Below are 16,496 nucleotides of genomic sequence, written 5' to 3' on the forward strand. Positions count from 1 at the left end.
GTGACTGGCTTTGAACTTGCAATTCTCCTGCCTCAGCCTCCCCAGCCGCGGCCTCGGGCGCCCCGGCCCTGGAGGGCAGGGCTTGCCTCCGCTTCCCTCCGCCGCCTAGGGAAGCCACCTGTGCCTCAATTTCCCCTCCAGAGCAAAACTTTTAAGGCGGCCTCGCGGGAGGGCGTGGTCGCACTCGTTGAAGTGACTTTGAGATGTATCGCGCCCCAAGTGAAACGTCCCGAGGATGCCCCCGTGCTAAGGTCAAGGCTGGGATGAGTTTGCATTTCTCGCCTGCACTCATCCTTCTAGCCTGGGCCGGAGCGTAGCCCGGGTTTAAATTGGAGATCTACCACATAATTTTATAACGGTCTCCCTGTGGTGCTCTAATCACCAGAGGCACGTGTTATTTCTGTGACTGAAGCCACTAGTTTCCACCGATGACTTTCTTTTTACTTTGCATTTCTTGCACATTTCTGCTGTAACGGGTGTTTGATTAGGAACATCGCAGTCTGAGAGATCATTTTCCCGGAGGAGTGAGTACTTCCTCTCCCATCTCTTGCAATAAAATATCTTCAGACTCTTACATGAGACTGTTTATCGCCTTACTGTTTCATGGTTTTTTTTTTTTTTTTTTTCAGAAATTCTTAGACTGCAAGAATCATGTTCATAGGAAGGCGGTGATCTCAGAGTGTCTCCTGACATACTGTACTTAGAGCGGTCTTTCATTAGTTTAATAGTAGACTTAACACTTTTAAGGCCAGTCTCACTTTCATTTTCCTAGCCAAACCTTGCTTTGGCAACTCCCTGCAGTTGCTAACTGGGTCATTTTAGCTTCTTACCAACAAGGGTATATCTAAATGTTATCGAGGATGTTAGAAATTGCTATTGATTAATTAAGGAAGGCTCATGGTTTGACACTTGAGCTTCTTATGGTGCTTATTGTTCTTAGGCTTGTGATGTTTTGGATGCAGAATTTTAAAAATTATAATAAAGTAATTGTTGGGTTTGATAACTTCAGAGTTAAGTGGATTTTCCTTTCTAATTAGTAAGCTGTGAATGTTCTAAAGATGTAAACGAGTATCAAAGATAGCACTCTCAAATTATGTAGCTTTTTAAAAAAACTGTCTTAAACATTTGGATTAGTGGTATTTTTTTCCAGAATCATACTCATAATGTTACTAGCTGTTAACAATGTTCCACCCTTTTTACAACATTTTCTTTTATGTTTTTGTGGATCTGAACCAAGAAGGTTATAAAATAAATTGTTGACACCTCCTGTACATTCTTCTCTTCTGGGGTCAAGCCTTTTAAACTGTATTAGTTAAAAAACTCCTCCAACCTGTTGAAGGAGCCAAAACCAAATTCATCAAAATAGGTTTGAATTTTGCTAGTATAGGCTTTAATGACCCCTCCCACACATCCTGTATTAGCTGAGATAATGAGTAGTTGTTTGTGGTTGTAGTTATTAGTGGGACTTCTTTTTGGTTTAGAAAAGAAGTCCAAACTGATAGGTTAAGTAACAGTTTTATTGGAAGGCAAGATCTTTGAAGGCCCCATTTTTGTTTTTGTACCTCAGTTAAATTTTTGGGGTGGTGGTATGGGGATTGAACTCGGGGGCACTTGACACTGAGCCACACCTCCAGCCCTATTTTGTATTTTTTATTTAGAGACAGGGTCTCACTGAATTGGTTAGCACCTCGCTCACTGTTGCTGAGGCTGGCTTTGAACTCGTGATCCTTCTGCCTCAGCCTCCCATGCCACTGGGATTACAGGTGTGTGCCACTGCACTGGCCTCAGTTAATTTTGAACGCCTGTTATTTTTTCCTCTTCATGTCCTATAAGAGAAGTATGATCATAAGAAAAATTTACGGAAGAAATATCTGACTTACAAGTTCTTTATGGTGTATACCAATTAAACATAAAATGTTAGTTTGGTGTAGAGGTTAGTGTTGGTAAACTTTGGGAAGAGCCACATAATAGCAGGTCCTGTGGTCTCTGGACTGCTCAACTCTTTCATTGCAGCTATGGGCAATACTGTATATAAATGAATGGGGTGCAGCTGTGTTCAGAATCTTAGGTATGGACACTAAAATTTGAATTTCATGTGATGTTTACATGTCACAGAATATTCAGTTTAAAAACCATTCTTAGATGTGAGCTGTACAAAGATAGGCAACTAGTTGGACTTGATCTGCCAGCCACACTGTGCTGATTTTTGCCTTAGAACACACAAATTTTATACCAAGCCATCAGTTTGAGAAGTTTTCTTTATTTGCCTTTCCAAAAAATGAAGAAAAGTTCTCAAATTGTGGAATTATTTCTTGCATAGTGAGTTATAGCCACAGAGTGTATAGTATCAGACCAAACACTGACAGATACTGAGGTGAGTTTTGTCTTCTGGTTAATCATAGGCTAAGATGCCCAGGCTGTACTTTGCTTGTGTGATTGCCACTCCTAACTTCTGCAGTTCCCTTATTTCTATTGTTATGCTTGCCCTGTTTTTCTTCCCTATCTCCTGGGACCTTCTATTTTTCTGTTGTGATTTTCTGTTCTCTGCTTCTCTTTTTGATGTTCTGGTTCCATCATATCAACTTTTACTTCCTGTCTGGCAGCCTGCTCATCTATTGAATTCTTCTCCTCTTGTTGTTGGGTATGATGGTACTTAATCTGAGAGATTCCTCAGTACTCTACCATTCTACTTCCTAGCTTTTCTTTCATGCTTTTATAGTTGAAATAGATACTTTTTGACAAGTTTGTTTGACTTCATAACCAAGTTGTGAAATGAAGGATTAATATTAGCATGAATAAATTGTGAAGTAAAAAGAATCATTAGGTTTTTAAAGAAAGAGATAACTGAGCTATTGACTGGGGTTCATTTTCTTCTCTCTCTCTCTCTTTTTTTTTTTTTTGGTACTGGAGATTTAACCCAAGGTTGCTTCACCATTGAGTTACATCCCCAACACTTTTTTGCTTTTTGAGATGGGTGTCTCACTAAGTTGCTTAGGGCCTTGCTAATTTGCTGAGGCTGACCTTAAACTTGTGATCCTCAGCCTCCCAAGCCACTGGGATTACAGGTTTGTGCCAGCATACCTAGTAGGGGAATAACTTTTATTTCCATTGTCTATAGCTAGTATGCCTTTAGTAGTAAAGACTTAAAAATCATTTAAACAACATTACCTCTTCAGATCAGAAGTGGCTAAAACTTGTTCAATGGACCACATACTATACATGGGATTAATTAATATAAGTGCTGAATGTAGAATGTAGTTTTCTGTGTTAAGGTATAGAGAAATCCTTAACTCTGTGCAAGATATGTTGGTGAGCATAATTGCCATTAGACAGTCTGAGTCTTTACAGATTAAAAACAAACTGGAAAAGAAAAACAAAACACACCAAACCCCAATCAAAATAAACCTTTTCCTTGAGCTGACCTGGCCTCTTTACTGATAAGCCTCTGACAATTTCTGCCTCCCAGATATTTGAAAAAATTTAGGGCAAAGACATCTACTTGGGAAGGGGAAGCTGTTACAACATTGTCATTAGATACTGCACAGTCATTTCTTAAAAATCTCGAAAGGGAGAATGTGATGCTGTAATGCACAAATGTGCTTTTGCATTTGTAAGCTGTGATGATTGACCTACAGGGATCAAGAAGCCCACTGTCGAAAGATAGTGTCTCATTGTGAGAATATTTCTGTTGTCTAATGATTCTGTGTCTTGTAAGACATTAACCATAGGTCTGTCAGTGTGTGAGGAAAGTATCTGAAAGAAAGCACTTAGATTATGAGACAGTATGTAATGAATTTCTATATTAGAAGTTCAGGTATCTGATAAGGGGTAAGGGGCTTGTGGAGTTTAGTTTTTGAAACAGATATTCAATATGTTATTAAAGAGGGAGAAGTGAGGTGAATCTGTAGTCTTTTATTATGCCCCCTCCTTAGATTTCCATCTCATCCTAAAAAGAGGTGGATATTTCTAGACTCTAGTCAATTCTTTTTTCACTTACACATCAAATTGGATTTCTCTGACCTGGCTGCTTAGCTGCTGTTTCCCTTTGTGCTCTGCACTGCATTTATTTATCACGTAATAGAAAAGCCTCAGATTCCATGTCCATCAGCAGTGTTTCAGCCTCAGTGGTGCTCTTGTTAGAATGTGTTAGAAGAGGCAGGTGTTTCAGGAAGATACCTTCACCATCCCGAATAAAGGCATACTCACCTTTAAGTCTCCTTGTTTTTCTTCCTTTGGGTTGTATTTGCCTTCAGTTTATTCATTCTTCCCTTTCCCACTTAACCTCTTGCCCTACATTTGGTGTTTTGGTGTCTGTCAGTTTATTGGGGAATGAGGGTGGGGTAGGGAAGTGTGGCAGCACATTTTTATTAGGTGACTCATGACTCCAACACTTTCTTTAAAAATCAAGAGATCTGACAATGAAGCCATGATGACATGTGCCTGAAACCCCTGCCACTTGCTACTCTGGGGATAGTCTAGAGGATCACAAGTTCAAGCCCAGGCTGGGCAATATAGTGAGACCTTTTCTCAAAAAAGTGACAATGCCACGCACAGTGCTTTTCTACTGTCCTTCAAGTCTTTTAAAAACTAATCCTTAGTTACCCTAAACAGATTATAAGTGGAGGTCAAGAGGGCTCCATATTTCCTCTGCCATTATTCTTCTGTTTCCTTATTGAAATAAGACTGTTGTATATTTCTAGGGGAAGAAGTTTGTTAAGTCTCAACGGGATCCACAAGTCCCTAGGTTCAGTCCTCCCCCGAAATGAAACAAAAATAATGTCCGACATTGCCAGGCACCTAAATGAGTTTATTGCTATGTTATTTAGAATGCATTTCATTACCAGAATGGGAGTGAAAGCACAGAATGAGTTCCATCCTTTGGGTGGGCAGTCTTCCCCCTGGATTTGGTAAACCTGTTCAGCTGAAAAATGTGGGGGTAAGCAGCTCTGAGTTTTTAAAATAAAGCAGTGGAGGTAAATGACTCAGTAAAGCACATCAAATTATGGAGCAGGAATACCTTAGGACAGTGAATAAGAAAGGAAATGGAAGTGAAGGAAAAACTAAGTACATAAGGGAGAAGCAAGGGGATCTAGTAGTTTTCTGCTGAGTATATGAGTTATAAATGAGCTGGTCAACAGGAATTTTGAGTGCTGCTTAGTAAACTTTGTTTTTGTTTTGTGTTTTTTGGTGGTGTGAGGGATTGAACCCAGGAGCATTCTTCCTGTGAACTTACATGCCTAGCTATTTTTAAAAATTTTATTTTGATACAGGGTCTCACTGAGTTTCACAGGTTGACTTTCAACTTGCAATCTTTCTGCCTCCCGTGTATGTGGGATTATAGATGTGGACCACCACACCTGGTATTTCGAACTCCTTTGGGGGAATGGGGTGTTGGAATTGAACCCAGGGATACTCAAAGTTATAACCCCAACACTTTACTTTTTATTTTGAGACAGAGTCTTGTTAAATTGCTGAGACTGGCTTTGAATTTACAGTTCTCCTGCCTCAGCCTCTGAAATTGTTGAGGTTACAAAGCATGTTCCATTTCATCTGCTTGTTTCTTCTGTTATAATTATCATAACAAGTAGGGAAAAATGATCCTTGGTGGACAGGAAGATCCTTGTATATCATAGGTGTTCCATATTTTTTCTCTTGATGAAGTAGCTGTTCTAAAATAAAGGACTAATCTTTGATAAATACCCACTTAATCCTTGATAAATCTCCAAATAACAAAGTCCTTGTAATGCCAGACTCTTCAATGTTGCTTGAGGTGATTCATCACTCACATCAGCACCTTCCAAACATTGACTTGTGTTTTTGGCTTCTACGTTCATTTTGCAAGCGAATACTCTTGCTGGCAGTGAATAGAATCCTAGCTGTTTATGTTTCCCTTCCTAGGCTAATACTTCTTGCTGGGGATGAATTTACTAAGGAAATTATTGACCATATAGCTCTGCTCTTTCCATAAATAAGATACATTTTACTCTTTGTTCTGTGTTTCTTGTTCTCTAGAGTAACATCTGACTTCATAGAGAAAACAACTTCATTGTATCTAGCCTTTAGAACTAGTTGGGCTTCAGATTCTCACAGAATAGGGCCTTTCCTCAGCTAATGATGAGGAATGTGGTTCGAAAATCACCAAATCTGTTGTGATCTAACTTTAGCTCCCTTGGGTGGTGGTGGGGCGTGTGGAGTAGGGAAAATGTTCTCATATTCTGGTAGTGAATTTTGAATTTTTACTCAGGATTTTTTTTTTTTTTTTTTAGATTCTTGGTTGTAGATGGACCTTTATTTTATATATTTACTTATTTTTAATGTGCGTGGGGCTGATGATTGAACACAGTGCCTCACAGATGCTGGGCAAGTGCTCTACCACTGAGCCACAACCTCAGCCCAGATCAGAGGATTTAACTTAATTAAAAAATATATAAATATAAATTTATTTGTATGTTTATATATTTATTTTTGTAACTTTTTCCTTAACCTTGAATTGATTCTTTTCAAGTTACTGAATTCTGGGCTGCTAGTGGTCTTCAAGATGAGTTACTTTAATCTATTCTTCCACTATCTTTTTATTTATTTATTTATTTTTTGGTTTGGTGCTGGGGTTGAACTCAGGGGTGCTTGACCATTGAGTGACATGCCTACCCCTTTTTACTTTTTATTTTGAGGCAGGGTCTTGCCACATTGCCTAGGACCTCACTAAGTTGCTGAGGCTGGCTTTGAACATAACAAGTTGCTGGGATTACAGGTGTGCACCACCATTCCCAGCTCTGCTAACAGTATCTTGAGTGTTCTGGTCTGCCCACTTTTGTTGGTCATCAATGATGTTATTAGCTTTTGGTCTTTGCCAATCAATAATATAGGATAGACTGGCATCCTGTTATATTTTTACTTGTGTATCTTTAGTTCTAAATGAGTTTGAAAATGTTTTCTGTTTATTATTCTCTGCTTCTTACTAAGCCTGATACCTTGAACAAGATACTTAATTCTAATAAGCTTCACCTTCCCAATTTTTTTTTTTTTTTAAATGATGTTAAACCCAGGGCCTCAGGCAAGTGCTCTACCACTGAGCCACATCCTCAGCTCCAAATCTTGAATATGGAGAATACTACCTACCATGTAGAGCTGCTGAAAAGGATTAAATGAAGTAATTCCTATAAAGGGATGTATGGCACATAGTAGGCACTCAGTAAATGTCGGCTGCATTTGTTTTCTTTACAGTGAGTCAGAAATCCTGCACCACGAGAAGCAGTACGAGCCCTTCTACTCCTCTTTTGTTGCGCTTTCCACACACTATATTACAACAGTTTGCAGCCTCAGTAAGTATTCCACTCTTGTCACTCCCTCGAGAGCTTGTGAATAGGGGGATTGTTTATCCTCTTGTCAGATCATCCCAACAAGTTGTTAATGAGGTCTGTGTTTTAGTACTCCTAAGCTGTCTGCTGAGGAGTGGAGACTATTGTCAGCTGTGCCAGGCTCCCTTACCTAGGCCAGCGGAGTGGCTTTTAAAAGCTACTATGCTTCAGCATCCGCTTTGTAACCATTAAGTTGATCTTCCTTTCTTTCTCAATCAGAAGTATTTTACTGATTTCACACATTTAATTCCTGGTGTGTGAATTTCTAGGGGGATATTGGTACCCCCATAAATTAACTACTAGCCTGTATGCACAGGTTAGACTTTGTTTCTTGTTGGTTTTGGTGAGAATGTGAATTCTCCTCTTGTGTTCTCTGGTTTATGAAAAGAGTTCATCTTCAGTTCCTCATTTTCTGAAATTTCCTACCCTCAGAGGGACCAAGCCCTATTTTATGTTATTTCTGAACATTTGCATTTTTAGTTTATTTTTATACTAAATTGAATAGTTCTGAAGAATTCTAGTTATTTATTACTTGAATAATTGGCTAAGCAAATAAACTAAAAGGAACCGTAGAGCCATTGAATAATCTGTGTCCAGTGCTGTTTATTGTATATAGGACTGACTGCTGCTGGAAAAACTACTTTAGCTTGAAGAAACTGTGTAAAAAAGTCATTTAGAACTTGTGGGAAAAGAGAGGCGGTTACTCTCATGGTCAGGAGCATAAACTCAAGAGGCAGAATTCTTAATTTGAATGTGATGGGCAAGCCACTTAACCTCTCTGTATGTTAGTTTGCTAGTTTATTAGAAATGGGAGGGGAAAATAATACCTGCCTTATAGGTTTTGTCTAAGGATTAAATAAGCTAATATCATTTGAAGTACTTGGCACTTAGTGTAACATATTTCATTATCATTATTTTAATTTCCATTGAGTGTAAGATGAATGGATCTATAAGCAGTTGATGGTTATCAATGCCAAAATGCCTTTACTCCTTGGCTTGTTGGTTATGAATAATTATTTTCATGGAATGATATTGGGAATGTTGAACATACAGAGCTCAATATTTGTTTTGTTTGGCTTATTGACTGTGAGGCTGAGCAGTCAGATTAAGTAAGGTTTATTACTTTCTCAGTTCCCCGGAATCAACTTCAGTCGGTGGCAGCAGCCTGTAAAGTCCTAATTGAGTTTTCTCTCCTGCGTCTTGAAAATCCAGATGAGGCTTGTGCTGTGTCCCAGGTGAGAGTGATGCGTCTCTTTCTGGCCCTTATTTTGAAGTAGGATTGTGATTAGTGGGTTTGATGGAAAATGGATGGCATAGAGCAGAGGTTGCTAAAACTCTGTAATTGAATAATAAATAATTTGTGGACTCTATGGTAATTATTGCAGCTAGTCAGCTGTGCCCTTGTACTGTGAACACAGCCATAGACAATATGTAAATGAACGAATATGGCTGCATTCCGTTAAACTTTATTTAAAAAAAAAACAGGAAGTGGGCTGAATTGGGGCTGTAGTTTGTCAACCTTTGGTGGATAGGACTGTGGAATCTTTTTCAAGGATTGCAAATTTATATACTTATAGGGGCCAGGCAGGTAATAGAACATGAGTGAAATGTGCTGGTTGACAAGGTTGGAGGTGCCAATGAAAGGAACCAACTGTTATTTGGCTCTGTTTGATTATTGCCATGTAGAAATGGGGGCTCCAAGTGGTTATATCTTGTGAATTGTTGAGAGCTGTAAGAATTCTGGGTTTGTATGTGAAACCTTCCATTTTAAAAAACTTAACCATAACTTCAAATTGGGAAAAAATAATTACTGTGAGAATAAGACAAATCTGCAGGCAAGGTAGTGTCTGAGGACCATCAGCTTTGCATCTCTGCTTTTTTTTTTCCTTCCCCCCAAATTGCAGTTCTTTATGTGAACGTAAATTTGGCCCTGTGCCAGTTGGAATTCCCAAAAAGAGTAGAATCTCCTGAAAGACATATTTGAATTTGTTTTCTTTTCAGAAACACTTGATTCTCCTAATCAAGGGCCTGTGCACTGGTTGTAGCCGACTAGATAGAACTGAAATTATCACATTTACAGCAATGATGAAATCTGCCAAGCTGCCACAGACAGTGAAGACACTTTCAGATGGTGCGTGTTCCTTCTCCAGACCTGGTTCACGGCCACCTCCTTGGCCAGCTTTGCCTTTTGGTGGCACTCTGCTGACCCTCCTTTTTTTGTTCTTGCTGTATTACAGTGGAAGATCAGAAAGAGCTGGCCTCGCCAGTAAGCCCTGAGCTGAGGCAGAAGGAGGTACAGATGAATTTTTTGAACCAGCTGACCTCAGTTTTTAATCCTAGAACTGTAGCTTCACCGCCTATCAGTCCACAGGCTCTGGTGAGTTCCTTCAGCCAAATATCCTCATCTCTGGGATTTGGTAAGGTGGTAATACTGGAACAAAAATAACTATGTATTTTGTATTTGTGATATAAGGTGATAGTCACATACCACATATAACATTTTGGTCAAGGATGGACCATATGGTCCTGAGAAGTTATATCGTCTAGTGACCTCATAGCCATCTTAGTTTAAGTATACTCTGAGATTTTATACAATGACACAGTTGTCCAATGATACATTTTTTAGAATGTATTCCCTCTGTTAAGCCGTTGCATGACCGCACATGCCTACGGTAGAAATAAAAGAATACAAAACAATGAAAGTAAAATTCATGCCAATTGATTCTGTCTGCAGTTGTTATTATTTTTTTTAAAATATTTTTTAAATTGTAGTTGGACACAATGCCTTTATTTTTATGTGATGCTGAGGATTGAACCCAGTGCTTTGCACGTGCTAGCCGAGCGCTCTACTGCTGAGCCACAACCCCAGCCCCAGTTATTACTATTTTGATGATCATTCTTCTAGGCATTTTTCTTTCTTTTTTTTTTTTAATATTTATTTTTTAGTTTTAGGTGGACACAATATCTTTATTTTATTTATTTTTTATGTGGTGCTGAGGATTGAACCGAGTGCCTCACACATGCCAGGTGAGCGTGCTACCACTTGAACCACATCCCAAGCCCTTCTAGGCATTTTTCAATGCATAAAGACCATATAGAAGCTGGGTATAGTGGTTCATGCCCATAATCCTAGTGACTTGGGATGCTGAGGTGGGAGGATTGCTAGTTTGAGGCCAGGCTCAGTAACTTAGTGAGATACTCAGCAAGATCCTGTCTCAAAAAAAAAAAAAAAAAAAAACCAGGAATGTGATAAAGTGCCCCTGGGTTTAGTCCCCAGGGCAGGGGAAGGACCATGTACAATTTTCTATAAAAGGCATCACTCTAGCTGGGCATGTTGGTGCACACGTGTAATCCTAGCAATTTGGGAGGCTGAGGCAAGAGGATTGTAAGTTCAAGGCCAGCCTAAGCAACTTGGCAAGGCTTTAAAGAATTTGGTGAAATTCTGTTTCAAAATTTAAAAAAGTAAAATAAAAAGGGCTAGCAGTGTAACCAGTGACAAATTTTCTCTGGGCTCAATCTCCAGTACCCCCCCCCCCCCAAAAAAAAAAAAAAAAGGCATCACTCTGTGTTAGCTATAGAATAGATATTTTCCCCTCGTCTTGGGAAAGTATCTCTATTTTTTCCAATATTAGTGAGGAATTTCCCACCCTCATCATAAGAGAGTCTGAGTATCCCTAGAATTGCTGTTCAGTTTTCATTTTGTACAGCAGGGCAGATTGAGGTGAACAGGTGGTAGTGTCTTGATAGACCTGTGTTGTTTTTCAGGTGGAAGGAGAAACTGATGAACAGTCATCCACAGATCAAGCCTCTGCAATCAAAACCAAGAATGTGTTTATAGCTCAGAATGTGGCTAGTCTTCAAGAGCTTGGTAAGACGTTTGCTGCTGTTGGAAAATGATTTCTGTGCTTACAAAAACTCGTTAAGCATGCTTCTTCCATGTGGAGAAAACAGACATCAAACAGAGTCTTGTTTGTGAGGTTGTGCATTTTCATAATGCAGGTGGCTCAGAGAAGCTACTGCGTGTGTGTTTGAACCTGCCGTATTTCCTACGCTACATCAATCGGTTCCAGGATGCAGTATCAGCCAATTCCTTCTTTATCATGCCTGCAACGGTTGCAGATGCCACAGCTGTTCGTAATGGGTAAGGTGCTCCTCCAAGCTGTGCTTTACATTCTAATCAAAAGAGGTATACTTCTAGCCGGGTGCTGTGGCACACGCCTGTAATCCCAGAGGCTTGGGAGGCTGAGGCAGGAAGATTATGAGTTCAAAGCCAACCTCAGCAATGGTAAGGTGCTCAGGCTGAGTGCCCCTGTGTTCAATCCCTGGTACACCCCCCACCCCCCCAACAAAAGAGCTACCTGTTTCATTTTTATGGCATGCTATTTTTTTTTTTTTTAAACCAAATTATAGAAGCAAGCAGTTCCAGGAGATTCCTTTGATCTTCTTTGATTTTTCTCTGTTGTGTTCCAGTTTTCATTCACTGGTGATTGATGTAACTATGGCATTGGATGCTCTTTCTCTACCTGTGTTGGAACCTCTTAATCCTTGTCGTCTACAAGAAGTGACAGTCCTCAGCCTAAGTTGTCTATATGCAGGTGAGAAGTTATGATGTTTGCTCTTATTTTCTTAAACACAGATATACTTTCAGGAAACCGTGAGAATCCTGAGTACTTGTCCCCCTTAACTTATTTCTTCTCCTAGAGAATCTCTAATTTAGTCACATGTAGGTGAAATAAAGTTTCAGTAGGAATCTTTGTAAAGGACCCTGTTTAACTGCTGGCATTGTGTTATATGCACATTCGATTTCATAGTATGTGTAGATATTAAGTATCTACTGCATGAAGAACAAAATGACAAGGACTTTGGAGATATCAAGATGAATAATATATCATCCTTGCCTATAAGGATTCTATACCTGAGATTTATAGAATATAAATCTCAAGGGAGATTGAATCTTGCTGTGGGACCAGGTTTGAAGGAGACTGGGACAGAAGGTATCTGTTTATGTTGATAAATGTGAAGAATGTTATTTATGTTTCCATAAAATCCCTTCTTCCTGTTGACCATGGTGTCTTGGAAGCAGGGCCTGACAGCTGGTGTTTATTCTTTGAAGTTAATGTTAAAGTGACTTTTTAACTCAAATCACTGATCCTTGGTTTTAAGTCTTGGACATACCATAGCCCTGGTATGTCTTTGAAGGTATAGCAATATCAGAAATTCACTTGGTTCTGCAGGTGAGGGTTTGTGCAGAAAGTCTTGGAAAATAGACCTGGGGAACATCAAGAAATTGCTGAGGTCGGTTCATCTCCCTACCTACTTTTTTTTTTTTTTGGTAGTACCCAGGCTTGAACCCAGGGGCATTTAACCACTGAGTCACTGCCACAGCCCTTTTTTAAAATTTTTCATTTTGAGACAGGACCTCCCTAAGTTGCTTAGGGCCTTGCTAAATTGCTGAGGCTGGCTTTAAACTTGTGATCCTCCTGCCTCGGCCTCCCGAATTGCTGGGATTGTAGGTATGAATCACTGCTCTCTGCCCCATCTCCCCACATTCTTTGAACAGCTTTAGTTAGAGCATCTTTGTTCAAATAGAAACATAAAGATAAAAGCATCTGTGTTTTAGAGGGTATTACTAAAAAACTTTTTTTTTTATGTCAATGAAAGAGGTGAGGAGAAATTGCTATGGAATTTTAGAAGTAGTAGAATTTGTTTTAGTTGATGAAGGCAGTCTCCAAGGAGTTCTGATATTGTTTCTTAAAAGACAGATAGGGGCTGGGGTTGTGGCTCAGTGGCAGAGTGCTTGCCCAGCGTGTGCAAGGCACAGGGTTTGATTCTCAGCACTGCATATAAATGAATAAAACAAAGGTCCATTGATAACTAAAAAAACAAAAAAAAAAATTTAAAAAAGAAGACAGATAGGATTTCACCTTGGCTACGCCTAGGCAGAGGCAAAACAGGACCGAAAGAATTCTGGAATTTGGGAGAACATATTGCATTGCATGCATGTGTGTAAGTCTGTGGATTTTGTGGGTACTGGTGGGGGTTGTATAGATGGACCAAAAGGAGGCTCATGTAAAAACGCAGACTAAGTCATTTGGACCATATCCTATAGATAGTAGACAACAGGTTCTGGAGTGTGTGAGCCTATGAGTTATATTTTATAGGAAGAACATTTAGACAGTGGAGTACTGGATATTTTGGTCTGGGGAAGTATTGGAGGCAGGAAGATGGATTAGGAGGAATTTGCAGTTCATTTAGGCAAGACACATTTAGGGCCTGAGCTAAAGAAGTAGCCTTAAGAATAGAAAGCTAAAGAGGCGTGTGAGATTTGATCTTATATTTAATTTGAGGTTTATTAATTTAGATTTTCAGTGAATTTCTTGATTATCACATGGATCTCAATACATTTAGTCAATACGTAGCTAAAATTGACAAGGATTAAAGCTTTCTTTTTTTTTGGTATTAGAAATTGAACCCCAGAGGCACTTTACCACTGAGCCACATCCCCAGTCCTTTTTTCCCCCCTGGCTGAACACGGTGTAGAGTCACACCAGTAGTGTAATCATATGTGTATATAGGGCCCAGTCCTTTTTATTTTTTGAGATGGGGTCTCAAACTTCTAACTTGTAATTTTCCTGTCTTAGTCTCCTGAGTCATTGGGATTATCGGCAGTGAGCCACTGGGTCCAGCAGTGACAAGTTTCTTAAAAATTCATGGTTGGATTATATATCTCAGATTTAGTTTATTATTGAAAATTGATCCTTTGGGATTGATTTAAGGAGAGAGATTTAGCTTGGATGCTTTTGAGAAATACCATGTAAAGCTCAAGGTTTTTTTTGTTCATAATCTTAAATTTTTTTAATTTATATATTTTTATTTATAGATGAACACAATACCTTGTATTTTATTTATTTTTATGTGGTGCTGAGGATTGAACCCACGGTCTCACATATGCTAGCCAATTGGTCTAACACTGAGCCCCAAGCTCCAAATCTTAAATTAAATTTTTTTTTTCATTAAAAAAGTTACCCAGATTTTAGCTGGGTGTGTTAATTAATAGTTGTTTGTAGTCATAGCTATTTGGGAGACTGAGGGTAGGAGGATCACTTGAGTTCAGGAATTTAAGGCTAGTCTGCGCAATATAGCAAGATCCTGTCTCAAAAATAAAAACAGGTGTAAGAAAGAAAAGTCAGATTTTGTTTAAAGTACTTTTAGTTAACGGAAAACTTGAATAGATTATATGGAGTTCTCATATACCTCCTTTCCCCTTGCATAGTTTCCCCTGTTAACATCTGAAATAAGTATGATAGATTTGTTATCATTAATGAATCAGTTTGACACAGTGTAAGTAAAGTCTTTAGTCCTGTAGGGTTCCCTGTTTGTGTTGTGTAGTTCTATGGCTTTTGACAAATTTATAATGTTAATGTATCCATCATTATCATATCTACAGAGTAGTTTCACTGTTCAGAATATCCCCTGTGCTTCACCTATTTAACTCTTACCCTCTTTTCCAATCCTTGGTAGCCATTGACCTTTTTATCATTTCTGTTGTATGTCCTTTCTCAGAGTGGCATGTAGTCAAAATCATACAGTATGTAGCCTTTTCATACTGGCTTCTTTTACTTGGTAAAATGCATTTAAGGTTCCTTCATGTCTTTTCTGGTTTAATAGCTCATCTTTTTTTGTTGTTGACTTGTGTTCTATTGTATGGATGCAGCACAGTTTGTTTATCATTCCCCCATTGATGGACATCTTGTTTGCTTCCATTTGTAGGCAGTTATGAGTACAGCTGCAATGTGCAGGGTTTTTTTTTTGTGTGTGTGTGTGTTGGCGGGGTGTAAGTTTTCTGTTTATTTGGGTAAATAGGAGTGTGATCGTTGGATTATATGGTGTGACTATGTTTATTATGGTCTTGCCCTTATGGAGTTTCTTTTTTTTTATATATTAATTTTTTAGTTTAGACAAATGCAATATCTTTATTTTTATTTTTATGTGGTGCTGAGGATCGAACCCAGTGCCTCACACATGGTAGGCGAGCACTCTGCATCTAAACCATGACCCCCGCCCATGGAGTTTATTTTCAATACTCATTCATGGAATTGAGATACGTTTTATCTTTCAGTTTTGGAATCTCTGCTTGTTCTTTTTCAGGTGTGAGTGTGGCAACCTGTATGGCCATCCTTCATGTGGGTAGTGCCCAGCAAGTACGGACAGGGTCCACAAGCTCCAAAGAAGACGACTATGAAAGTGATGCAGCTACAATTGTCCAGAAATGTGTAAGCCAAGCTTTGGGTATAGGGAATCCTGATCATTCAGATGAGGGGCATGCCAGTTCCTTTTCCTCAACAGGGACAAGGGTTAGGATATTCTCTATATTCCTTTCCTTGTGTAGTAGGTGTAAGGCTGATTTCCTTGGCATATTGGTTTGCAAAGATGTGTCCCTTTGTTGGCTCTTTAGGAAACATGCAACTTTGTGGTAGTAGTGGGCTTTATGAAAGATTATTCATTCATTCAGCAAATCATTTGTGGGCCTATTAGGTGTTCATATACTTTCTTTTCTTTTTTCTTTTCTGGTACTGAGGATTGAACTCAAGGATGCTCTGCCACTGAGCTACATCCCCAGTTGTTTTTATTTTTTATCTTGAGACAGGGTCTACATTGATGAGGCCAGCCTCAAACATACGATCTTCCTGCCTCAGCCTCCTGAGTTAGTAGAGGCACACAATAAATGAGATGCTTTCAGACAGTGATAATTGCATACAAGGAATGAATGGTGATCGAAAGCCATCTGATGCAGGCTTGGTGTGCTACTTTAGATTGGATGGAGGAAATACCCCTGAGAAAGAAATGTTAAAAAAAAAAAAAAAAGATAAACTAAATGTAAGGCTAGGTGTGGTGGCACACGCCTGTAATCTCAGCGGCTGAAGAGGCTGAGGCAGGAGGATGGTGAGTTCAAAGCCAGCCTCAGCAATGGTGAGGCGCTAAGCAACTCAGAGAGACCCTATCTCTAAATAAAATACAAAATAGGGCTGGGGATGTGACTCAGTGCCCTGAGTTCAATCTGGTATCTGCCTGCTCCCACCAAAAATAAAAAAAAAGACAAAAAACTAAATGTAAATTGGGCTTCAGCTCCATGTGAAA

General features: G+C 39.2%; 1 protein-coding gene across 12 annotated transcripts in view; it reads left to right on the plus strand.

Moving 5' to 3' along the window:
* Window positions 1-16,496, plus strand: part of Ubr4 (ubiquitin protein ligase E3 component n-recognin 4) — a 128,183-nt gene that overhangs the window by 891 nt on the left and 110,796 nt on the right. For all 12 annotated transcript variants that reach the window (XM_048816232.1, XM_048816222.1, XM_048816225.1 and 9 more), the window contains exons 2-9: window positions 7,225-7,322; window positions 8,490-8,593; window positions 9,360-9,489; window positions 9,596-9,735; window positions 11,124-11,226; window positions 11,358-11,499; window positions 11,829-11,953; window positions 15,507-15,631. In XM_048816232.1, the coding sequence (XP_048672189.1) occupies window positions 7,225-7,322; window positions 8,490-8,593; window positions 9,360-9,489; window positions 9,596-9,735; window positions 11,124-11,226; window positions 11,358-11,499; window positions 11,829-11,953; window positions 15,507-15,631 (967 nt within the window). The remainder of the gene's footprint in view (window positions 1-7,224; window positions 7,323-8,489; window positions 8,594-9,359; window positions 9,490-9,595; window positions 9,736-11,123; window positions 11,227-11,357; window positions 11,500-11,828; window positions 11,954-15,506; window positions 15,632-16,496) is intronic.

This window comes from Marmota marmota, unplaced genomic scaffold (genome assembly GCF_001458135.2).
Source record: "Marmota marmota marmota unplaced genomic scaffold, marMar, whole genome shotgun sequence".
Taxonomy (NCBI): domain Eukaryota; kingdom Metazoa; phylum Chordata; class Mammalia; order Rodentia; family Sciuridae; genus Marmota; species Marmota marmota.